The sequence below is a fragment of the Humulus lupulus genome, chromosome 9, assembly GCF_963169125.1.
Source record: "Humulus lupulus chromosome 9, drHumLupu1.1, whole genome shotgun sequence".
Classification (NCBI taxonomy): domain Eukaryota; kingdom Viridiplantae; phylum Streptophyta; class Magnoliopsida; order Rosales; family Cannabaceae; genus Humulus; species Humulus lupulus.
In genome coordinates, this window is record NC_084801.1 from 27587882 (window position 1) to 27612603 (window position 24722).

General features: G+C 32.1%; 1 protein-coding gene and 1 long non-coding RNA gene across 2 annotated transcripts; one reads left to right on the forward strand and one right to left on the reverse strand.

The window, feature by feature from the left end:
• The first annotated feature begins 16291 nt into the window (after window positions 1–16291).
• LOC133799553 (uncharacterized) lies at window positions 16292–17503 on the forward strand. The gene has a single exon (XM_062237559.1). It carries the CDS (start codon window positions 16292–16294, stop codon window positions 17501–17503), a length of 1212 nt encoding a protein of 403 aa, XP_062093543.1.
• A 4452-nt stretch (window positions 17504–21955) lies between these two features.
• Window positions 21956–24218, reverse strand: LOC133801847 (uncharacterized). The gene is made up of 3 exons (XR_009877020.1): window positions 23940–24218; window positions 23568–23597; window positions 21956–22272 (listed from the first exon to the last, which is right to left on the reverse strand). It is a non-coding gene; the product is annotated as an uncharacterized LOC133801847 (long non-coding RNA).
• Between the last annotated feature and the right edge of the window lie 504 nt (window positions 24219–24722).

Consider the following 24722-nt stretch of genomic DNA (forward strand, 5'->3'; position numbering starts at 1 on the left):
TGTTCAACATATACCTCTTCATTCAAGATCCCATTGAGAAATGCAGATTTGACATCCATTTGGAATAACCTGAAACCAATCAAACAAGCAATAGACAATAATTATCTAATTGATTCAAGTCTTGCAACAGGTGCAAATGTTTCATCAAAGTCTATTCCTTCCACTTGTTTGTACCCTTGTGCCACTAATCTTGCTTTATTTCACACAATTGTACCAAATTCATCATATTTATTTTTGAAAATCCGTTTTGTACCAATAATATTGGTATGCAACGGTCTTGGCACAAGAATCAACACTTTGTTTCTAAAAAAATGTTCCAATTCCCGGATTTGTGCTCTGTTGGAACAGATGGACCATACGTTGCAACAGTAGTATCACTGAAAAAAGCTTCTTCGTGTTTTTCAGTAGTATCACTGACAAAAGCTTCTTCGTGTTTTTCAGTAGGTTCATCAACAAACCTATCAATTTCTTCCTCAGTAGAAAACTCAGAAAAATCCCTGGCATCATCAATAACAACGTTAGTCGACTCCATTACAGTTTGGGTTCTCATGTTATACACACGATAAGCCCTACTATTAGTGGAGTATCCAATAAAAACACCTTCATCACTCTTAGCATCAAACTTACCAAGATTTTTCTGTCTCTCAAAATGTAACAAACACATCCAAAAACATGAAAATAAGCCACACTTGGTTTCTTACCTTTCCAAATTTCATAAGATGTTTTAGATGTACCTGGACGGAGAAAAACACGGTTTATGATATAGCAAGCAGTGTTAATTGCTTCTGCCCATAACCGTTTGGTCAATTTTTTGCTATTTAGCATCACTCTAGCCATTTCTTGAAGTGTGCGATTTTTCCTTTCTACAACTCCATTATGTTGAGGAGTTTTGGGAGCTGAAAACTCATGAGAAATACCTGCAGACTTACAAAAATCATCATAGAAAGAATTCTCAAACTCTTTACCATGATCACTTCTTATACGAACAATTTTTCTAATGTTGCAATCTTTTTCAACTTTTAATTTCAAGCAAAGAGTTTTAAATGCATCAAAAGTATCAGATTTTTCTTTCAAGAAATCCACCCAAGTATATCTAGAAAAATCATCCAAAAAAACAAAAATATACCTTTTCCCATTTAAACTCTCAATTTGAATTGGACCCATAAGATCCATGTGAAGTAATTCTAAAACTTTCGAAGTGTTTATGTCAGAAACACTTTTATGTGTAATTTTTAATTGCTTGCCAAGTTGACAACTCTTGCACTTACCATCAGATTCTTTACCTAGCTTAGGTAAACCACGAACAATCCCTACATGTGATAATTTTTTCAAGGCTTTGAAATTTATGTGACCATGTTTAGCATGCCACACATCAGTGTTATTTCTCACAACAAATTGAAACATAATAGAAGGCAAAAAAGTATAGCAATTTTCATTAGATCTAAAACCTTCAAGAACATTCTCACCATTCTTGTTTAAAACAAAACAATTCTCTTTATCAAAGTTAACAGTATAACCTTGATCACAAATTTGACTTATGCTAAGCAAGTTAGCTTTAAGTCCTTCCACAAGTAACACTCTTTTGATTTTAGGTAACCCTTCAAAGTTAAGAGTACCCATTCCAAGAACATTACCTTCAATTCCATTCCCAAAAGTAACAGATCCACAATGCATAGGTTTTATGTTTGTAAGAATAGACCTGTCACCTGTCATATGTCTTGAACAACCACTGTCAAAATACCAAAAATATGAAGAAGCAAATCTATCATATATACTAGTAAAACCAACAAAACAACTATTCTTTTTTATCCATATTTTCCTTGATTGAATATTTTTATTTTTTTACTCTTTTGAAATTATCAAAATAATTGAATTTCTCAAAATATTCATTTTTGGCAAAATTCATAAGAGTAAAACACTTAGGTCGAATATGACCCTTCCTACCACAAAAATGACAGATTGGGATGAATTTTTCGAACTTACCATTGGATTTACTTGTTGACTGTGTCCTTTCTGTTTGAACAATCCGAGTACTGGATACAACAAATTTCAGTGAGGATGACACAGGAACATCAGACGATAGCATCCCAGCCGAGATAAAGACAGCTGTCTTTGATTTTTGAGAACTTGAAGCACCAAGTCCCACATGACTTCTTTGACCTGCATTCTGTATATTCTCAAAAACAGTTGAACTCGGGTTAAGCATTCTAACATTTTTCTCAAGAGTATCCAAATCTTTAGACAACTTATTAATTTCAACATTTTTTGAAATTATTTCTTTTTCAAAATTTTCATTTAACTCAGTAAGTTGTTTAATTTCAAAGGATAATTCTTTATTTTTGCTTACCAATGACCGATTTTCATAACACACTTTCACCCATGAACCATACATTTTTTTGTAAGATTCACTCAAGGATTCATCATTCAATTCACATTCATCACTATCAGAATTTTCTTCATCTTTTGAAACATTATTCAAGCAAACATTTTTTTCATTTTCAGATTTAGAAACAGGTAAAATAGAAGTGAAAGCGACATTACCTTCCTCATCTTCACTACTTTCTGAGTCATTATCACTCCAAGTAGTAATCATACCTTTTTTGTTCTTTTTCAAGGTGTTTGCACATTCAGACTGGATGTGGCCAAATCCCTCACATTCCGTGCACTGAATACCCTTTTTATTAGTTCGAAAATGATTAAGAGAAGAATGATTACCTTTTGACTGCTTGCCATTGAACATCTTTTTTCCTATCTTTTTGAAAATTCTTTGCAAGCATTGCCATTTCATTATCACCATCTTCATCATTTGATGCTTCTTTTTCAGTACTTTTGAAAGCTATGGTCTTCTCTTTCTCTTTGGAAGTACTTGGCTTGTCTTTTTGACGAATCTTTTGATTTAACTCAAAGGTACGAAGTGACTCCATCAATTCTTCTACTTTCATAGTACTGAAGTTTTTTGCCTCTTCCATAGCAGTGAGCTTAACATTGAACCTGTTAGGAAGAACTCGAACGATTTTTCTAACAAGAACATAATCATCAAGTTTCTCACCAAGTGCAAAATACTCATTAGAAATATCAGATAATCTCTCATAAAATTCAGAAAGTGTTTCAGAATTAGACATCCTAAGGTCATCAAACCTAGTTTGTAACATAATAAATCTAGATCTTATGACATCTGCAATTCCTTCAAACTGAGTTTGAAGAATTGTCCAAGCATCTTTAGCCGAGACACATGTGAAAACAAATTTAATAAAACTTTCTCCAACACCATTGAAAATGGCGTGAAGAGCTTTATTATTATAACTGGATAATTTTTCTTCGTCTATATCCCAAACAAGTTCAGATTTTACCTTTGTGCCTCCATCTTCACCTTTTTCGGTAGAAGGTGACCATCCAGAAAAAATTGCTCTCCATTCTTTCTCATCTTGAGCTTTTATGAAAGCTCTCATCCTAACTTTCCAATATGGATAGTTTGAGTCATTAAGCAATGGAGGTCGAGACACTGAACTACCTTCTGCAAAGAAAGACATTTCACACAAAACAAATCAAACGGAAAATAACCACAAGATCTCACTAAGAGTTTAGTGAACCGCTCTGGTACCAATTGAAATTCCGTTTTTTTATGATTACCTACTTAATTATTCAAATTAAATAATTAATTACTGAACTGTTACAGAAATGTTTAAACGGACACAGAGACTGTTTGAAAAGAAACCAGATATGTTTAAACAGTTTATCACCAGAAGATAAAAAGGAATATAAGGTAAAGAACACACGAAATTATACGTGGTATCAGCAATCTTTGCAGATTGCTACTAGTCCACGGGGCCACGCCCAGAGAATGAAATTTATTAGAAGAATATCTAAACGATTACAAAACCAAATTGACTTATCCAAATAAAGACTCCCTCTTGAACTTGTCGCAACTGTTGTAATCTAAACTCCTAATCAAATTTCTGAAGTGCTAAGATCTTGAACTCCCTTCAAATCATAACACTTGCACTTTTCCTCCTGAAAAGTGACTCACAAACAAGACTTCTCTCGAAGCTTGATGAACAATGTCCAAGTGTGTTCAACCTGCACAAAGAAAACAATACAGAAGTACACTGTAATAAACCACTAAGAACTTCCTGGAGTCAAGTTCTTCACATAATAAAAAGTCTCTCTAAAACTTGAAAATATATTTGGAAAATAATAAACCAAGAGAGATGATAAAAAACCAACGACCTAAGGATGATTATATACTTTTTAGAATCCCTTTAGGTCGTGGAAAACAAATCAGAAACCAATCAGCCAATAAATGGAAAATCTTCCAAAATAGGAAAGTCAGAATCTGTTCAAACAGACTGGCAATCCGTTCAAACAGATTCATTGAACCTGGATAGTTTTTAAACCCAATTTCCTTAAATAAATAAGGAAACAATATATACATTATCTCTGCAAGCTGTACATGAATTCTGGACAAACAAATCAGATCAAAAAATAAAAATAAATACTAATAACTTCTATTTCAAGAAAAGATATTCTTTTATAGGAAATTATATATTTATTTTATTAACATATATATAATAATCTGATTATAGAAAACATATCACAAACAAAACAGGAAACTACCCATTTCGAAAATTATAAAACATTTCACAACAAAACAGGAAACTACCCATTTCGAAAATACCACACAATATATTTAGAAAATACATTCCATAATTAATTTTGTCAATTTTATTAAATATGCCAATTAAGGATTTTACAGTTTATATTGGAAAAGAAAATTCATATGTTTTTTTAAAAACAACTAATCATTTTTTTTCATAGAACTGTACAACAAGTTATAGACACTCACCACACCAAAATATATATAATATATCTTTATATATATATATATCATATGTATTTAACAGAATTTTAAAGGTTTAACAGATTTTTTATTTTTTCGTATAAGTTAACGGTGAAAATTAACATAGTTACAACAATTATTTAATTAATTTAAAATATTATTTTGCTTAAAATATCTAAATTAAAATTTTATTACATTGTTTATATTATTGATTATATATTCATGTATAATTTTTTATTAGACTGAAAATATATTGAGAAAATTAATTAACATATAGGTAACTCAAAATATTATGTTTATAATATCATATTTTTTAAATATTTATTTAATTGAAATTTATAGGAACTTTATAAAATAATACAAAGTATTTAATTCAAAATTAAAAAAATCAAAAGTCAGCAGAATTATAATATAAAAAGTATAAAAAAACAAATAGAAGTAAATTGTAACTTTCTTAAGAACAAAATTAATCAACAAATTGTAAAACATGTTTGCATGCGCATTATCTTTAGTGGTGTTTGGTATGTGGTAAAGTAAATATGAGAATGAGACTCTAAAGTTCATAATTTGTGTGGACCTTACATGTATTATAAGGGTAAAGTGAACCATTTTGTACACAAGAGTTTAATATTACCTCATTCTTAAGTCTATATCTACACTTTCCAAGGCAACTCAACTATGTACTCAAAATTGGAGGCCATTTATTTTTTAAATTACAATTTTTTAAAATTTATATATAATATATTTACATAAAATGACCCCTATATTTGGGGCCTTCACTTCCCTATGAGTAAGACCCACGTACACATAACTTCTGAAATAATTTAACTACAAATGTCATTAATATATATTTTTAGTATTTCTCATTTTTATAATTTATTATTGGATAAATACTAATTTGGTACCATGTGTTTTATCAAAATACATACTTAGTATTCTATATTATTTATAATATTCATCTGGTACTATCTAATTTGAAATCATACATATTTAGTATTATCGACATAAATTTTATCAATATAATCAAACTGTCCTCAATTAAATGATTTTTAACTTTAAATTTAATTAGTTAATTACATATAACTGAAGGTAGTTTGATCATATTGATATAATTTTATTGTTGACGCCGTTTTTCATCAACTTAAATCAGAAGAGCATTAAACAATAATTTAAGAAATAAGGAAAGAACAACAGGATTTTTACGTGGTTCAGCAGTTAAAATCTGCCTAATCTACGAGTCAATATTATTGATTCGTGATACTCTCTCAAAGCTATTTCAAAGCAATTCAACAGAGTATTCTCAGTACCATATTTTACGTCCCTACATGGTTGACATAATATATTCCCCTTATTTCGGAAAGTTACAATTCAAATTTGAAATGAATACAAATAAATGCATTAAATACATAATATCCCATGATAATTGAGATTTAATATCGGATAACAACAAATCCCTAAGGAATAGAGATCTCCTAATAGTTGTCGTGTGCAAAACGCATTGCTGACCTCGAACACAAGGTTTACACGCTTTCGAGATCGACCAACACTTCGAGCTTGCCACTAAGGCTCGAATAACGCCCATATGCATCAGAGAAGATTATTTCTTTTGAGTTTGATGCCTAAGCTCGAACCTTTTAAACTTGTGCTCGATCGCCAACAAAAACAAGTCAAGAATCATGCAAATTTGCACAAGTTTTTAGCCACTGCTTGTCATTTTTGAGCTTACGTTTTACGAGCCTACATTTTGAGATTCATTTATGACTCTGTTGAATTTTGGGCGTAACATTTTTCCCCCTCAAAAGTGTTGGTTTGAATCCTATGAGAATAAAACTTTTGAAGTCTACTTTTCGAAAAATGTGCCACCTTCCACACTCGAGTGTGGACACGCGTTACTTGGGGATTGCACACCAAGAGTACTCAAGTACTCTCTTTTTCTGTGCACGTCCCTTCTAATTCTTTTTGCCACCATATTTCTGGAATCACACATGGTCCCTTGGATCTTCTTCTAATGCAAACCAACGACCCAGATCAATTTGACTTTTGGAATGCTGACAAGGTATATATATACCCATTTTCCATCTTCTCCGTTCCCACTTTTATTCATCAAAGATCAGAAACTAGAGGGAAAAAAAGAAAGAAAAACCAGAGCTTTCTTTGTATGTTCTCAAAGCCTAAAAATCAAAACACTCTTTGAACCTTTAATTCGGTGAGATCATTCTTGCAACTGCTCCTACAATCAGTAATCTCTTCGTACCCTCGGTCTTCTTCACGTAAGTACTCTAATATTTCTTTGTTATATGCATTTTTGCCATTTTACGTGTTTCTTCTACCTGTGTAGATTTTGCCACTTCTGGCTTTTACCAGATTTATAAGGCTTCATTCTTGCATTAAGCAAGTCTTCTGATGTAAATAGCTTTAGCATGCTTAGAATCACAATTTAGGCTAAAAAAATTCTAGTAGGTATGTGATAAAATTGAGTTTTCTGGTAATGGGGTTTTTTTTGGGTCATTGGTTTTGTGTGACTTAAGAAATAGGGTTTTGGATTAGGGTTTGAATGCACAAATCGCGAAAATATAACCTTTTCGGGTAACTTCCAACTTTTTCCCTGGAAATCCGAGATTTTATTGTTTTAAATTGATAGTATCCATCCCACTCTCGCGTGGGTGCACTCTCGATGCCCGAACTTCACAACAGTTTGGGACAAACATCTGAGCCAATCTCACCTTTTTAAGCTCGAATTATCAAAATTTTAACCCCTTCTTATCATTTTCTATATGATGGGCCCTCACATTTTTCTTCCTTGTTAGATGTCGCAGTACTCTGAGAATAGGTGGGCAATACAAGAAAAATATTCTATATCGATGACTTTTTTTGTTGCTGTAGATTAAGAAATCGTCACTGAAGGTATACAGCGACGACATGTTATCGCCAAAACGACGTCGTTGTAGGTCCATATGTGTAGCAATCTACGACGACAACAAAATGCAGTCGTCGCAGTAATGTTTTACTACAGCGTCGACATGTCAGTCGCAGTAGGAAATCATTTTTTTGGTTCGACTGGGATATTGCGACGACATGTCGTCGCTGTTGGTTGTTGCAAAATTTGAAAATTTGAATTTAAAAAACTTCTACAACGACGACATGTGGTCGCTGTAGGTTCGTTGCCCGCTCCATCTACAGCGACGCCATGTCGTCCCTGAAGAGTGCGTGGGTTTATATGCTTTCTGCGACGACATGACGTCGCTGTAGTGTCACGAAAACTCAGATTTTCATGTTCAGCGTGCACCCTATCCATCTTCAAAATCAACTTATTTAATTAAAATATATATATTTAATTAATTATATTTATTAAAATTTATTTAATAAAATATTAAATATTAAATAAATAAATAAATAAAACCAACTTATTTAATTAAATAATAAAACCAATTTAACAATATCCATAGTCTCCAAAATGTAAGATAACAAAACATAAGTAGTATTGTCTCCAAAATAAAAATAAAAATCAACACTAAATATTAATAGTTTAAAAATAGTAATATAATAAAAATAAATGTCATCAAAATCAATTCCAAAGTCATTATTGTCGGGCTGTTGTGGTGGCTGTGGTGGTTGTGGCTGCTGTGGTTGTTGTGGTTGAATGCTTGCCATCATGGACTGTATCATATTCATGTCTAAGTTGACAGGCTGAAATTGTGGAGCTTGGATGTTTGAATTTGTTGCTTGTAAAAATTGTTGCATTTGCCAGAAGTTGTTGTTCTGGGTCATAAAGGCTTGACTAAAGTGTTGAATCATGGACTGGAAAGCCTCTGGTGGTATCGTTGGAGTGCCAACTTTGATGGACAAAAACGATGATGCCTCTGACTGTGAAGAGGATCCGGTGGCACTTGAGGCAAAGGTACTAGTGCCCTTCAACTTGCGTCCAATACTTCGGTTGTGGCCACGACGTTGACCAAGTCCTTGTGAGACGACTTGTGTCTCATTGACAGTGCCACTTCCTGCTTCAGATTAAGATTGAGATTGGGATTGAGTATGGATTTCTTGATGTAAGGCATCCTGTAGTTTAGAAACAAGACAATTAATACATAAAATAATTGAATAATATACATATATACAAAACTTAGAAAGTTACTTACTTATGCATCCTTAGCATTCGTGCTCACCCATCCACGTGTCATATGATTGTGCATGTCATGGAACGTATCGATAATGCTGAGCAGTTCCTTAGTCTGAAGATTCATCTTTAGAAAACAAAATTTAACAAAATCTCAGTTAAATTATGAATTTATTATTAAGATAACTTAAAATATTTCAAATTATCTATATATTTTTATTTACCTTCTTAAATCAAGCTGAAGCATAAGAAGTCGATCCATGGAGACTTGGATACTTCTGTTTTGCTCTGTTGGCAGCATTTGCCTTTGAGCGTGCCATGAACTAGGGAGTGGTGCAAAGGCCAACCAAATTCTGCCAACTCTCATTGTCAATGTCCTCCGGTGGATTCTTTCTGGCTATCTCGATATCATCATACCCTCAATGTTCATCGAAGGGTCTTTTCTTCCGACATTTTCTATCATTGTAGCGATCCTGAAACTCTCACTTAATCCTAGTCTCTATCAGTCGCCACTCAGGGAAAGCTCAGGGAGGAATGAAAAATTCCTTCAAAAAAAATTGTGAGATTTTTTAAATTATAAAAAAATTATATTACATGTGAATAAGTAGATAAATTTACCTCAAGCTTTTGCATCAATAATATCTTGTGCTCATCTGGAACACTCTGCCACGAGTCATAATATAACGGGACATGGTGACCAATAAGGTTGCCAATAAGTCTTGTGAAAACGTCCCAAAATCACCAGCTGATTTGTAGGTTTCCTCCTTCAGATCAAATTGTAGAGCCAATAGACCTTTATTGTCGTTGACAAGCTGCTGCAAGTTTTTGGATCGAGACCAACCTCTTCATTTTGCAGCAGCCACTGCATATGTTAATTAAAAAATACAATTAAATTCAATAAAATAATAAAAATTTATCATTTATTGAAAGAAGATAGACTAATTATAGTATATTACCTGTCTCACAGGAAGTAGGAACTCGCATAGGATCTGGAGGAGGAGGAAGATTCACTCCATAACTGCCATGAGAACGAGGAACAGTAGCAGACATATCTTTGCAGTTTAAATAATCATTAAATTAAATTCAGTTATAGTTGGAGGTTAATTACATAACTTAAATAATTTCGGTAATGGAATTGAAATAATTGAAAGACAAACATTTTTGACAAAAACACATATATTTATTGAAAAGTCTTGAAATTAAAACATACACATTAAACACACAAATATGAATATGCATACGAAAATATTATTCCTCATCAATGTTGATTCCTACATCATCATCTGTACTTTCTAAATCATCTTTACTAATTTCGTTATCATCATCGTCATTGATGAAATCATCATCTACATCCGAAACAGATCGAGACGTTTCCCCAATTATGTTGGTGTGACTAGGTCGATCCAAATGCATAATCTGTAACTCTCCTAATTTCACAGTGAGTAGAAAATTTGATGAACTGCTATCATGCACGACATCAACCTCGTTATCATCATCAATACTTGGATGATCCCAAATCTTTCGATGATTGACTTCTTCTACTACCTTCATATTTTTGTTTCTTGAAGGATCTTCCAACTAGAAAACTAGTTTTGCTTGAGTGGCGAGAATAAACTGATCGTTCTTGTACCATTCAGAATTAATCATGATACTAGTTACGTTATTATTAGTTACATTTTGACCCTTGCTTGCATCTGTGTTGAACCATCTACATCGAAACAATACTACTGAGTAACTATGGGAATAACATAACTCTACAATCTCCTCAAGTTGGCCATAGAAAGTGAAACCATCGGTTCCTGGCACCAAAACTCCACTATTTTGAGTGGTACGTCTTTCGTCATGAGTACGGACAAAAAATTTCACACTGTTAACAATGCAAGCCGTGTAGGAGTATGCATTCTGATTGGACCCGTTGCTAAAGAAAATAATTCATCAGTACACTCAGTTGGTTGTACTTGCCGCAAATGACCCATCTATAGAGTATGACACAAAAAAAAACACAATGAGATGAGTATTAATCGATACGAATTTCGTAAGATTTCTACAGCTTGATAATTTACCTTCAATTTAAACCAGATAGGGAAATCTTTTTGAAGATTTATGTTTGAATTTTCTCGAAGGCATTCACTGTATAGCATAATTAAGGTAAGATAACAGTTTGCCATGAATTAAATTTAATGAATTCATATATGTGTTGAGCTACTTATTCCATATATGGTTGGATTTCAGGGCAATTGTTGAGTACAAACCACTCCGCTTCTTTTCGATGAAGATAGTCAAGGGATATGATTTTGGTCTTGCTACTAGGACGACATTGTGATTCAAAAACTGACAACTGTCTTTTAGAAATAACAATATCCGCATTTCTTTCCAGACGATTAAATTTAGTCCGTACGCCTTGAAGATATTGCGAACAAATAGTCAAAGCTTCATCGAAATAGACTTATCCAAGTAACCTCGAACTCCTACCGGCAACAGACGTTGCATAAGAATGTGACAATCATGGGATTTTAACCCAAAATTGTTTCCATCATTGTTAGTTACTTTCTTAGAGAAATTTGAACCGAAGCCATCAGAAAGTCTAACTCCTATTACGAACTTACAAAAAAATCGTCTATCATCCGGTGTGATAGAGTATATAGGATGTGGTTTGATCAACTTTGTACTATCTTCCTTGAGGTGCAACTCTTTTCGGATACTCCAATTCTTCAAGTCTGCTCGTGGGTTGGTAATGTCTTTATATTTCTCATTCATAAGAGAGGTACCGAGTAAACTGTTGCAAACATTTTTCTCTACATTCATCACATCTAAATTCTGCTTCAGTTTAAGTTCGGACCAATAATAAAGTTCAAAGAAAATACTATTTTTACGCTAATTAAACTCTTTTGGATCTCCCTTTCTTTTCACAACCCCAAAACTGACATGTTTACCCGGAAAACGATCTGGAACATGCGCTAATTGTTTGAGTATGTCTTGAACACTGAATTTTCTTGGAGAACGTCCTTTTTCATAATTCTCATCAAACAAACGACTCTTCCTCCACTTATGTGTAGAAGATAAGAATCTTATATGACCAACATAAGCCGTCTTCCCAATTACCCTACATGAAGGAGTGTCTTCGTTGCATGAAGGACATGCCATATATCCTTGGTCACTCCAACCAGACAAACTACTACTGGCTGGAAAATCATTAATAGTCCACAATAGTGTTGCACACATTCTGAATACATTGTTCATTGCAGTGTCTCTAGATGGAACTCCTTCATCCCACAACTCCTTCAATTCATCTACCACAGGCCTCAAAAAGACATCCATGTCCATCCCAGGTGATTTCGGACCGGGAATCAATAAGGCCAACCTGAATGATGACTCTTTCATGCACAACCAATGAGGCATATTGTACGTGTAGAATATTATCAGCCACATGTTATAAGATAGACTCATGTTAACAAATGGATTAAAACCATCAGCAGCCAAACCCAATCGAACGTTTCTAGGTTCTTTGGAAAAATCAGGATATCTGGAATCAAATTGTTTCCAAGCACCCCCATCAACAGAATGGTGCATCACACCATCTTCTTTCAACCTTCCCGTACTATGCCAGGTCATATAATTTTGCTGTATGCCTTGAACCACAAAGAAGCTTCAGCCTAGGAGTCAAAGAGAAGTAACGTAACACTTTGTGGGAGAATTTTTTTCCCTTTGTGTCTTTGTCAACCCATCAGCTATCACCACAAACAAGACAACTCTGTTTTTGGGAATTCTCATTCCCGAACAAACAACAGTTGTACTTGCAAACATGAATTGATTGATAACCTAAACCTAACTTCCTCATTTTTTTTCTTAGACTAATAGAATGAAGTCAGAATCTTATTCTCCTTCGCGAATGCAAATTTCATAAACTTCAAAAGTTCATCAAAGGAACTATTTGTCCATTTATTCATAACCTTAATGTGCATCATCTTCCCCAAGAAGTTCAAGGAAGACAATCATGTACAACCAAGGTATAACTCAGCTTTGACCTCTTGAAACAAGTCATCAAATTGATTCTTCGCACTATTGCCACCACCATATGAAATTCCTTCATTTATGCCTTCTTCGTTAGTGTCTTGTTCACCAATAACTTCATTGATGATGTCAATCATCTCATCAGTCACTGGAGCTCCGTCGTCCACTACTGGAGGTATATCAACTTCGCCATGGTAGGTCCACTTCACGTATCCCTGCAGAAATCCATATCTGTGTATGTGAGCCTCCACCACATCCAGTTTCTGATTCAGCATATTGGCACACTGAACGCATGGGCATCTGACTTCTCTCGAAGTATTCACACGATTCTTGGCCATTTGTATAAATGCTTGAAGACCATTCCAAAACTCATTAAAGTTACGTCGTCTATTAGTTATCCAACTTTTGTCAATCGTCATAACTGATTCAAGTGGAAAGTAAATTATCACAATGTGATAATCATATAAAACTATCTTTATTTGCTAATAATTTATTTATCACCAAAACACTAAATTTTCAAGTAAATTTTGAAATCTTATTGAATCTTATGAATAAATTATTAAATTTTATGAATATATATTATCAAATTTTATGAATATAAATTAATGTTAGTTATGAATGTATTATAATGTTTCGTTATATAATAAAATATTTAATTATAATTATTATTACGTTCTTTAATAATTATGTCCATAGGATGCCCCACGCCATACCCCACGACGATAGAACTCCTCACGTCACCACGCGTGCCACAGAGAAACCTATTTGCTACCTGGAAGGGAAAGTAAGGGGGTGAGTTAAAAGCTCAGTAAGGAAGTACAGACAATAAGCAAGTAAGGTACAACAAATTCACACACTATCGTTCATCTTTATACATCATAGCATTGTCGTAACAAACATCATATCGTCATCATAACGTAGCATCATAACATCATCATAACATAAACATCATAGCACATTCATACAAAATTCCTTGTGAACATGGCCCGCTAACTTGTCCATGCCACCCTTTTAAGGTAAACAAGAGTCTCTGGTCCTAGAATAACCTCGGCGCGTCCGCCCTTGGAGTTACGTCTTTATATCCTTAGTAACTCGGGTTACATCTTCATATCCTTAGCAACCCATTTTGATGTGTTGCGTTCATCACGCTAACATCCATACATAACATAACATATTCATACAAGCCAACATATCATCACATTATGGCATTTATAATTCATAACATTTCATTCACACAACAGTCTTACCATCATAGCATAAACAATCATAAATTCTATCTAACTTCCTTACCTCAGGTCCGAGCTAAGTAAATTCACAACCTCTCAATGAGCCTATACATTAATCAAAACGACATTTCTTAGCTTGATAAAAGTACTATTTTTCCCTTTCATACAACTCATGTGTGCATGGGTCATGCATACATAATAAGAGTTACACACAACATGCAATTATTCTTAATTACACATAAGGCCATAAAAGAATAATGCTTACTTTACCTACTTTGCATGCATGATCTTTCTATAAAAACCACATGGTTGAATAATTGACATAATTTTGGACGTAAAAGTGGATTTGCATGTAACATGCATACGTGGGAACATTGCGTAATTGTGACGTTTAAAACGGTAATTCTACACGTCTTACTTCTATCATTTTAAAATTAATAGACTTGTAACATGCTTTATTTTCTTAAAATTTCTAGGTTGATTAAATCTCTCAAAACATTATTTTATTTTATAAAATAATTTTATTTAGCTTAAAAAAATATGTGATAATTTCATTTATTATTCTCAAATTACAAAGAATTAACAAAAGCTTGGAATTTATTTAAAATACCTATTATTACTATGTCTCCTTAGAAAAATAAATTTTAATATTGGTTAATTGTGTTACATAAATGATGTGAGAAAAAAATATTTTAAGTGTGGAAAAATATATTTTAGTTGAATTATTTAAGACTTAGTTTTTTATGTAACATAAATTCATAAGTGGCAATTAAATAATCATTTTAAACTTTTTAAACCAAACTTTCAGCCACTATTTTATTTCTTTAAAAATCACAAATAAATTGAATTCAATATTTTTCTCAATCAAAATAAAGAAAAATCATAACTATCAAAATATACATTCATACTGTATTAAAATACCATTTTTAATATTACCATAATTTAGGGTATTAATTTTTATTTCAAATACTCATCAAATTCATTTTATTGAAACACACTTCACATTTTTTAACAAAAATTCTAGCAACCATTTTTATCATTAAAATCACTATATTGAATTTAAAACCTCATATTTTTCTAAAAATATAATCAAAATTCTGTAGGTATTTATTTGAGTAAAATATCATTTTATTGTGACTTAAAATACCCTTTTTAATTTCATAAAATCAACATAGCATTATGGACATTACTTATGCATGCAAATCACTTTTTTTCATCAAACTTTTACCCAATTATTTACAAAATCAGCAAGCATAATTACTCATGAAATTCATCCTTATCTCAAAATTTCACATAAAATCATACATGTCCAAAATCCTATCATGCTCTTTATTATACAAATAATTCTAAGAATATCACTAACACATATTCATATGCAATCTTATAAAACCTTTTCTTCTATTCCAATGAATTAATACATGAATCGAACAAAACAATAACAACAACATACATAAATTCATAAACACCATTATTCATATATGCCTTTGTATTAAACCTAACATGTTTCTATCACTTTTCATGCATATCATGACTCATTGATACATAATATCATATTTTTACAATCACCATTATTTCAAAACATATTAGAAAACAAACATGAATGCATATTTTACATAAATCAAGGGCCTAAACACTCAAGATCCACCATAAAATATCACAAAAATTCTCATCTACCTCCACATAAAACCTAGTATGCATCTATCATCATGTTTGCATATTTTACATAAATCAATGGTCTAAAATAATCATAGCAATATAAACATAAAATACAACCCTCATATAAATCCCATCAAACCCATTTTCTCTCAAACATTCTCATGAACCCTTTTAACAAAACATATTCTTTTCATGAAAAAATAAAACAGATCATAATCACCTCATCACCAACCTATAATAATCAAACCATTAAACACCACCATAAACAACCTCAAGGATAAATCCATAAAAACTAATATAGGTTAAGAAAAACAATTACCTCTCTTGATTGTTGAATCAAGAATACTCTAGCAAGAAAAACCTTGTCACCTATAGGGGATTTTCAAACACCATACATCCAATGAAAGAAACCACAAAATAAATCTTAGATCTCCTAAATTTTCAATCATGTTAAATGGGTCTTTACATGGTTTTTTTAATGCTAATGGGGGATTGAGGCAGGGAGATCTGATGTCTCCTTTATTGTTTGTCTTGACCATGGAGTACTTGTCCCGAATATTGAAGAAGATTGCTAGGGATAAAGACTTTCAGTTTCATGAGAGATGTGCTGATCTTCAACTCACTCATCTGTTTTTTGCAGATGATGTGGTGTTATTTTCGCATGGGGATTTTAAATCAGTGTACAGATTATTGCAAGGTTTTGAATTGTTCTCTCAAACCTCTGGTTTACAAGAAAATTTTAGTAAATCTGAGTTCATTAGTAGTGGCATATCTGATGAGGAGATCCAAAGAATACTCATGGTGTCCAAGTTGAAGAGAGGTAAGCTACCTTTTTGTTATCTTGGTATACCAATTAATGCGAACAGAATCTCCACTTGTGATTGTGAAAGTATAGTTGATAAAATGGTGGCTAGAATTAGGCAGTGGAATTGGAATTCTTTATCCTTTGCTGGGAGACTTACTCTTATAAACTCAGTATTGGTTTCTTTGCACTCTTACTGGTCTCAAATTGTGGTGCTGCCGAAGAGAATGTTCAGCAGAATTAATGAGATATGTAGAGCTTTTTTATGGAAGGGAGTGACTAATTATGGAGGTATGGGTAGTGTAGCGTGGGATGATGTGTGTAAAAGAAAAAAAGCAGGAGGGCTAGGTGTCAGAAACATTGAAATTTGGAATATTGCAGCTTTGGGTAAATTTGTTTGGGCTATTGCCACAAATAAGGAAAGCTTGTGGATTAAATGGATTCATTCGGTCTACCTTAGAGGAGAGAATTGGTGGGAGTATGAGGCTCCTGTAAACTCCAGCTGGTATTGGAAGCAATTGCTCTCGGTTAAAAACAAATTAAAGAATTATTACTCGTGTCATACCTTTATCTCTATGTGTTATCGTATTCATGAAGTGTATGGGAAACTATTGGACTTGTCTGAGAATGGGATGTTTTGGACAAGATTTATTTGGAATGCTTACGTTGTGCCTAAGCATGCTTTCATTACTTGGTTAGCTAAGCTGAATAGGTTGAAAACCAGAGATAGATTACACCACATGGGAATAGTGACTTCAGATGCTTGTCTGATATGTGATGATGCTACAGAAGATAATTTTCACCAGTTTTTCTCTTGTTGCTACAGCATGAAATGTATCATAGAGGTGACACTTTGACTGGGTTGGCATTCAAGTTCTGAGAATCTTCATGAACTGCTAAGATGGCTTGCCAGAGGAAAGAATCTGTCACGTTTCAGGAGATGGCTTCTGGTTTAGCGGCAACTACATATCATTTGTGGAGGGTTCAGAATCTTGCTTTATGGGAGGATAAAGTTCAGACTGTTGATTGTACAATTAGACATATTAAAAGGGGTGTTAAAAGTAGAGGATATAATTTTGTGAAAAATAGAGTTTCTGAATTAGATAAAATCTGGTTTGGAGATTTAGTTGTATAGCATTTGTTGGTTCTTTATTGGTCTAATCTCCCTATTGGGTGACTATAGGTTGTAATGGTGTTTTTTCTATGAATAAATTTACTTACTTACCAAAAAAAAATCTTAGATTAGAGAAGAGGAGAAGACTCTAATTCAACTATGTAAAACACCAATAGATAGAACATACCTAGGGTTCGAAACCCTCTTCTTCTTCCCTCCTCTTTCTTTTTTTCTTCTTCCTTCTCTCTAGAAAATGGCAGCCCTTTGCTTTCTCTCTCTCTAGCTCGCCACCCTCTCTCTCTCTCTTCCTCTCTTCAACTCACGGCAGCCAAGAGCACAATATGCTCTTCCAATTTTTCCTTCCCTTCTTAACCTAATCCTCTCATAAAGCCTCTCCAAAATGAAATGGTAAGTTTCCTTTCTTCCTTTATTTTCTTTTAATTTCTTTTATTTTTATTTTTATGATAATTTTTTGGAGATAAATGGTGATCATACTCCTTTCCCAAAATGGCTATCCTCATCCAATTTAAATTTATTCTCCTTAGAAAAATATTGGAAAAATCAATCAATATCCCCCTATTTGCTACACGTCCACCCTACACTTGCCCCTTCTTTTATTTTATTTTTTTTAAAAATAAAACTACTCAATTATATCAAATAAATGGCAATTATAAAATGTGTAGAAAATCCACACATGTGCATCTTCTTACCATATACTTGCACACACTAAATCACTAGGGTGAATCACTATCTACCATGCACCTTAGTGCATTCAACCAAATCTCACATAATCACATTTTTAAAATAAAATAAATACAAATTATTTAACAAGTAATTTTCATAAAAATATTCTAAAACAATTCTAACAATTAAATAACATGACAAACAATCAAGTAAAACAAACAACAACTAAATAAAATAAACAACATTTAAATAAAACAATTCATCACACTTAACACTTAAAGAAAATAAATCTCAAAATTTTAATAATCTTAAAACAAAATTTTTGGTGCACTACAACATATATGAAGAAGAAAAACCCATAAACTTTGTTGCATTACAAGGGAAATCAACATACAACATAAATATTACCTAGTTCCAAGTTGCTTCATCATGATCTTAATAATCTTATGAAAAAGATTAGAAGCACATAACTAGAATAGAAATTACAAAATAAATAAAATACATACTTGAAAATGCTCTTGAAAAACACTAAAATGGAAGAGAGAATGGTAGAAAAGATGATGGTTACACAAAAATTAAGCACCCTAAAATGGTCTTGCAATTGCATATTTATAGCCAAAATGAGAGCATTAAAATAATCAACTTAAATTAATTAAATTGATTAGATTAATTAAATAAAGTAAATATGGCAAGTAGGGGTAAATTTTAGGGTGTTATGATGAATTTTGTAGTGAAAATGTGTAGATAAGTTGGGTAAAAATGACATTTCTAGACATAGGGGACAAAGGTACATTAGAGGGCTCAAGATAAAATTCTCCTTTTGTTTGCTGGGCCGAGAAAAGGGCAGGCAGGCCTGTGTGAGGTAGCTCGGCAGCAGGTGGAGGCGGGCTGGGCTTCTGGTGGGCCCACGGAGGCTGGGAGAAGGGAGGCACAGTGGGCCTGGGGCAGCTGGAGGCCTAGGTGCGTGATAGCCGGGCTGGCTGAAGAGGGAAATGGCTAGAGCTTGGGCTTCCTTTTTGCTATTTCTTTTCTCTCAAAAATGCCACTTTTGTTCATTTTTATTATTATTTTTTTACTTCTTTCATTTTCTTTCAATAATGCAACATGCATCCTACAAAATAATCATAAACTAAATTAAAATTGAATATTTTCACTAATAAAATATACCATATAAATTCCATGAAAATATTAATTAAAATTTAATTTACATAACCTTTAATTTCAATAAAATCATATTTTAAACTTTTAATCTAACAACACTAATTTCAATTAATTAAACTACAACATATTATAATAAAATATCTATAAAAACACATAAAAATCAATAAAATTACAATAAGACTAATAAATTACAAATTACTTAAAAAGTTAATAAGTTACTTAAAAACTCAAAGACTAAGCAACAATTAGCATAAAAAATGTGGTAAAAATCACACCCCAAACTTAATGTTTTGCTAGTCCTCAAGCAAAATAAAATTAAACACACACATTTTTTTATTGGTGATATAAAAAGAATTTTCTAAAAAATTTCACAATGAAAATAAATCTAAAAAATTATTATGAATAAAAGTCAATTTCACTTTTAAAAAATATATATTATTTTTCACTTAAATTTATAGAAAATAAAAGTGTTCTTGTTATGAAAAATGTAATTTTCGTTACAAGCAAAATTGATCCAATAATCAAAGACAAAACTTAAAAATTATTCATATTTTAAGAGAATTAAACTCACACTCAATAAAGATTTTTATCATTGAAAATGAGAAATATCACCATTTTTTTATATTTATTTTTTTGTTTTTGTTTTTTTGTTTTTTTAAAAAAAAAAACACAATAAAAAAGTATATATTTTTTTTTCAAAACATAATAACATATATATATATATATATATTTTGAAGACAACACAAAAAATAATAAAGTTTTATTTTTTTTTTCAAACAAACCACAATAAAAAAAATTAACACAAAACACAAACAATAATAACAACACAAAACATAAACACAATAAAACATACTCTCCTAATGATAATAACCATATAAACTCGATACCCCGAAACTTAAATTAAATATTGTCCTCATTGTGTTAAAACACAATTATAATTTGAAAAGTAAAAGATGTTAGAATTTAGAATAGTCATATCTCGATACGGTGCATTGCCAAGAGAGTAAGAGATACTACAAACAAAAATTAAATCACACATAAAACAAACAAAACAATTAAAACACAAGTTATCAAGATCAATAGGAATCAAAGAGCTTGGTAAACAGGGTCCTCAAGGAGGATCTCATCCATTTCATCAGTTTTTAATTCTAAAAATGGTTTTAATTTTTGTCCATTAACTTTAAAAATATCACCATTGTTAGGATTTTCAATTTCGATAACCCCATGTAGAAAAACGACTCGAACAATATAGGGAGTGGTCCACCTAGAATGCAATTTACCTTGAAATAAATGTAACCGAGAGTTGTATAGAAGGACTTTTTGACATGGAGAAAAATCTTTTCTCAAAATATTTTTATCATGGTAAAATTTCATCCGATCCTTATACTTTTTTGAATATTTATATGCATCATTCCTAATTTCGTCTAGTTCATTTAGTTGAAGCTTTCTTTTCTCACCTGCCTTGTCTAAAGAAAAATTTAACTGCTTAATAGCCCAAAAGGCTCTATGTTCTAACTCAACAGGTAAGTGACACGCCTTCCCATACACAAGTCTGTAGGGTGACATACCAATGGGCATTTTGTACGCGTTATGATACACCCATAATACATTAGTGAGTCTTAAGGACCAATGTTTCATAGTTGGATTCACAGTTTTTTCAAAAATATGCTTAACTTCCCTATTAGACACTTAAACTTGACCACTAGTTTGTGGGTGATATGTTGTTGAAACTTTATGTGTAATGTCATATTGTTTCATCAAATGTTAAAATGGCTTATTACAAAACTGTGTACCGTTATCACTAATGATAGCACGTGGTGAACCAAAACAGGAAAATATATTTTCTTTCAAAAACCGAAGCATAACTTTGTGGTCATTAGTGTGGCATGCAATAGCATCCGACCCATTTAGGCACATAATCAACTCCCACAAGGATATACATATTACCAAAAGAGTTAGGAAATGATCTTATAACTACTACAAAAAAGACTTTTTAGGACTAGCATTGCGAGTCATAAAAAAGTTTTTATTTGAGAGCCTTAAAAACTGAGATTTTTTAGGACTCGCGTTGAAAGTCCTAAAAGAATATTTTTAGGACTCGCAACGCGAGCCCTAAAAACTCTCGTTGAGTGCCTTTAAGTAAGTTTTTAGGACTCACATTGCGAGTCCTAAAAAATCGAGTTGAGTGCTTTTAAGTAATTTTTTAGGACTCACAATGCAAGTCCTAAAATATCCCGTTGAGTGTCTTTAAATTAAGATTTTAGGACTCACTTTGCATGCCCTTAAAAATAAATTTTAAAAAAAAATGCAACTACAATTTTCATTTTGATTTAAAAAAATAATATATCCCTTTGAGAGTCCTAAATATATTATATATGTTAGATTTCTAAAATTTTCAAAAGAAAATACAACAAAATAACAAAACTTATACATTCAATGAGATAGTTACAAATCTAAAAAAAACTAAATTTAGGAACAAAAATGAATATTCAATCTTATCACATTTATAATACAAAACTAGGAAATTTAATAATCAATCTAATGATTTTGCAAAAGTTCTCATCATGCATCTACATCATTAGGATCCACACCCAAGAGCTCCCAAACACATCTTCCAGACTTCCTTACTGCTCCAATACTATGGGCCTCATCAAAGTACGTAGATGCCTAGGATACAAGAAAACAAATATTGAGATTCAATAATTTGAAAAAGAGAAAAAGTAACACATTCTTAGTAGAAGTAAATATCATAGACTTAGCAAGCTGAAATGATATATATATATATATATCAAGTATTAGGCTCTTAATACAAGAAAGTTTACCATAAGAAGTTCTAAAATTATTTCTATAGGAATTAATGTGCATACATCACAACTAAGAGCAATTGATCTAGGAATACCGAAAATTGATTCTTTCTAAGGAAAACTTAATCAAGCAAAATATGGTATTTAATCTATTCATATCTTATACTCACTTCAAAATCAATATTTTGTATTAATCTTGCTTTTTTGGATTATCACATATAACTTATCATCATCTCAAGTCCCAGCAATCAACATTTATTCAATAAAAACCAATACTATAAAATTCAAAAATTATATGAGCACGTTTATTATCAAACAGGTTGTGTGCCATCTTCTATACTAAAAAGATGATCAATAATTAAATCAAACAATAATACTTATATACATCTCAAACTATACAAGATCATCAATTAAATATAATTTTATCTCAGGGGTACCTTTCATCAAACAAATTCAAGACACAAATTAGTACTTCTTTTCACAATAATCCTTTGGGTCAAATAAAGCTTCAACAATGAATAAAATTCAGATACAAAATCAAAATATATACTTTACCATAATGATATCTATTATAAAAGAATCATATCTATTATAAATGCCAAGCATTATTTTAATCACGTGACAGAAGAATTACATATATATATATATTGATTCTATTAGATTAAAATTACATATACAAAACTTTATCCAAACATGTGCTCATATCAACTACCCGACAGTATAATAAATATGAGTTAGAAAAGAAAAATATGAATAAAGAAATTAATTTGGTAAGAGATATAAAGAAGAAACAAAAGCAGCTTTCTTTGCTCACTGAAAGTTTCAAGAGACCAGAAATTAAACAAATTCAACAAGTGTATACACATGCAAGAAACAGAAGTATTGCCAAGCAAAACAGAAGCATCAAATTCAAAATGTTATACACTACAGATTTAAAAAGTAGGCAAAAAATGGTTAACATAAAGAACACACTCAAACAAATTGACAATGATGATCCCATGCCACCATAATACAGTGAAGAACAAATAGGTAGAGATTTTTTTTTCATAACTTTGAAATAAAGAGTTCCAGCACCATATAGTTTAAACAAATGCCATATACCATATACCAGCATATCGAATTGGACAAGAAGGCAGAAAAGTAAAAGATTAAGCTTACCCGCTTAAAAAATGATTGGGTCCTTCATTTCTGCACCGCCAAAACAAATATAATAAAAAAAAACACTAAGTCATAAAATAATGCATATATAATAGAGGTAGTTATGACTTGACATTAAATTTGAATGAACATTATTTCATAATGATTCTAAACAGTATCTTCTACTATAGAATTATTCACTTCATGAAACTTAAGTTCCCTGGAAATAAATTCAACAATAAATCATAACCATTCATGGAAATACTAATACAATCAAGTCATATTTAGCAACGGGGTCATCTCCATGAATCAGTCCCAAAAATGAAATTTAGTTTAACGTAAAGTAAATCAGAAATAATAGCTCTAAACTAAGTTGGTAAGTTATTGCATTACATGTCATTGTGAGTGTCCCAAGAAGAAAGAGTAGCAAAGGCGAACCGTGGTACAGCCAGAGAGAGAGGAGACCACGCTTATCGCCTAGTTTCTGAGACTCCACCCGTCGCCTGGTTTCCGAGATCTCGCCGTTCAGTGAGAGAGTGAGAGGGAAAGGGTAGGCTTCGTGCACGAGAGAGAGAGAGAGAGGAAGATAATGGAGACAAAGTGTGAGGGTGAGGCTTTGTGCAGCTGAGAGAGTTAGAGATGTGAGGTAGGGTTTTTAGTGTATAAGGAGACGGGATGGGCTTTTAATTTTTTACCAGTTAACCTTTATTTTTTTATTTATTATTATTATTGTTATTATTATTATTATTATTATTATTATTATCAATACTCTTTTAGGACATTCAAAGTGTGCCTTAAAAGTCTCTACTAACTTAAATTTTTTCATAGTCTTTTAGGAGTCACATCAATAATTAGGACGCTTATTGCAAGTCCTAAAAGATATTTTTTAAGAACTTTCACTGATGTCCTAAAAAAGTGTCTTAAAAGCTAGTTTTTGTAATAGTAACTTTTAGGACACACATAAGTTTTTAGGACTCGCAATGAGTATCCTAAAAAGATAGTCCTAAAAAGTCAACCTTTTAGGACACACATAGTTTTTAGGACTCGCTCCGCGAGCCCTAAAAGAATTTCGTTAAGGACTCGCAACGCGAGTGATAAAAAGTCCAGGAGCTATATTTTAGGACTTGCATCTAGGTGAGTGCCTTAAAAAAGTGTCCTAAAAAGTTGTTTTTGTAG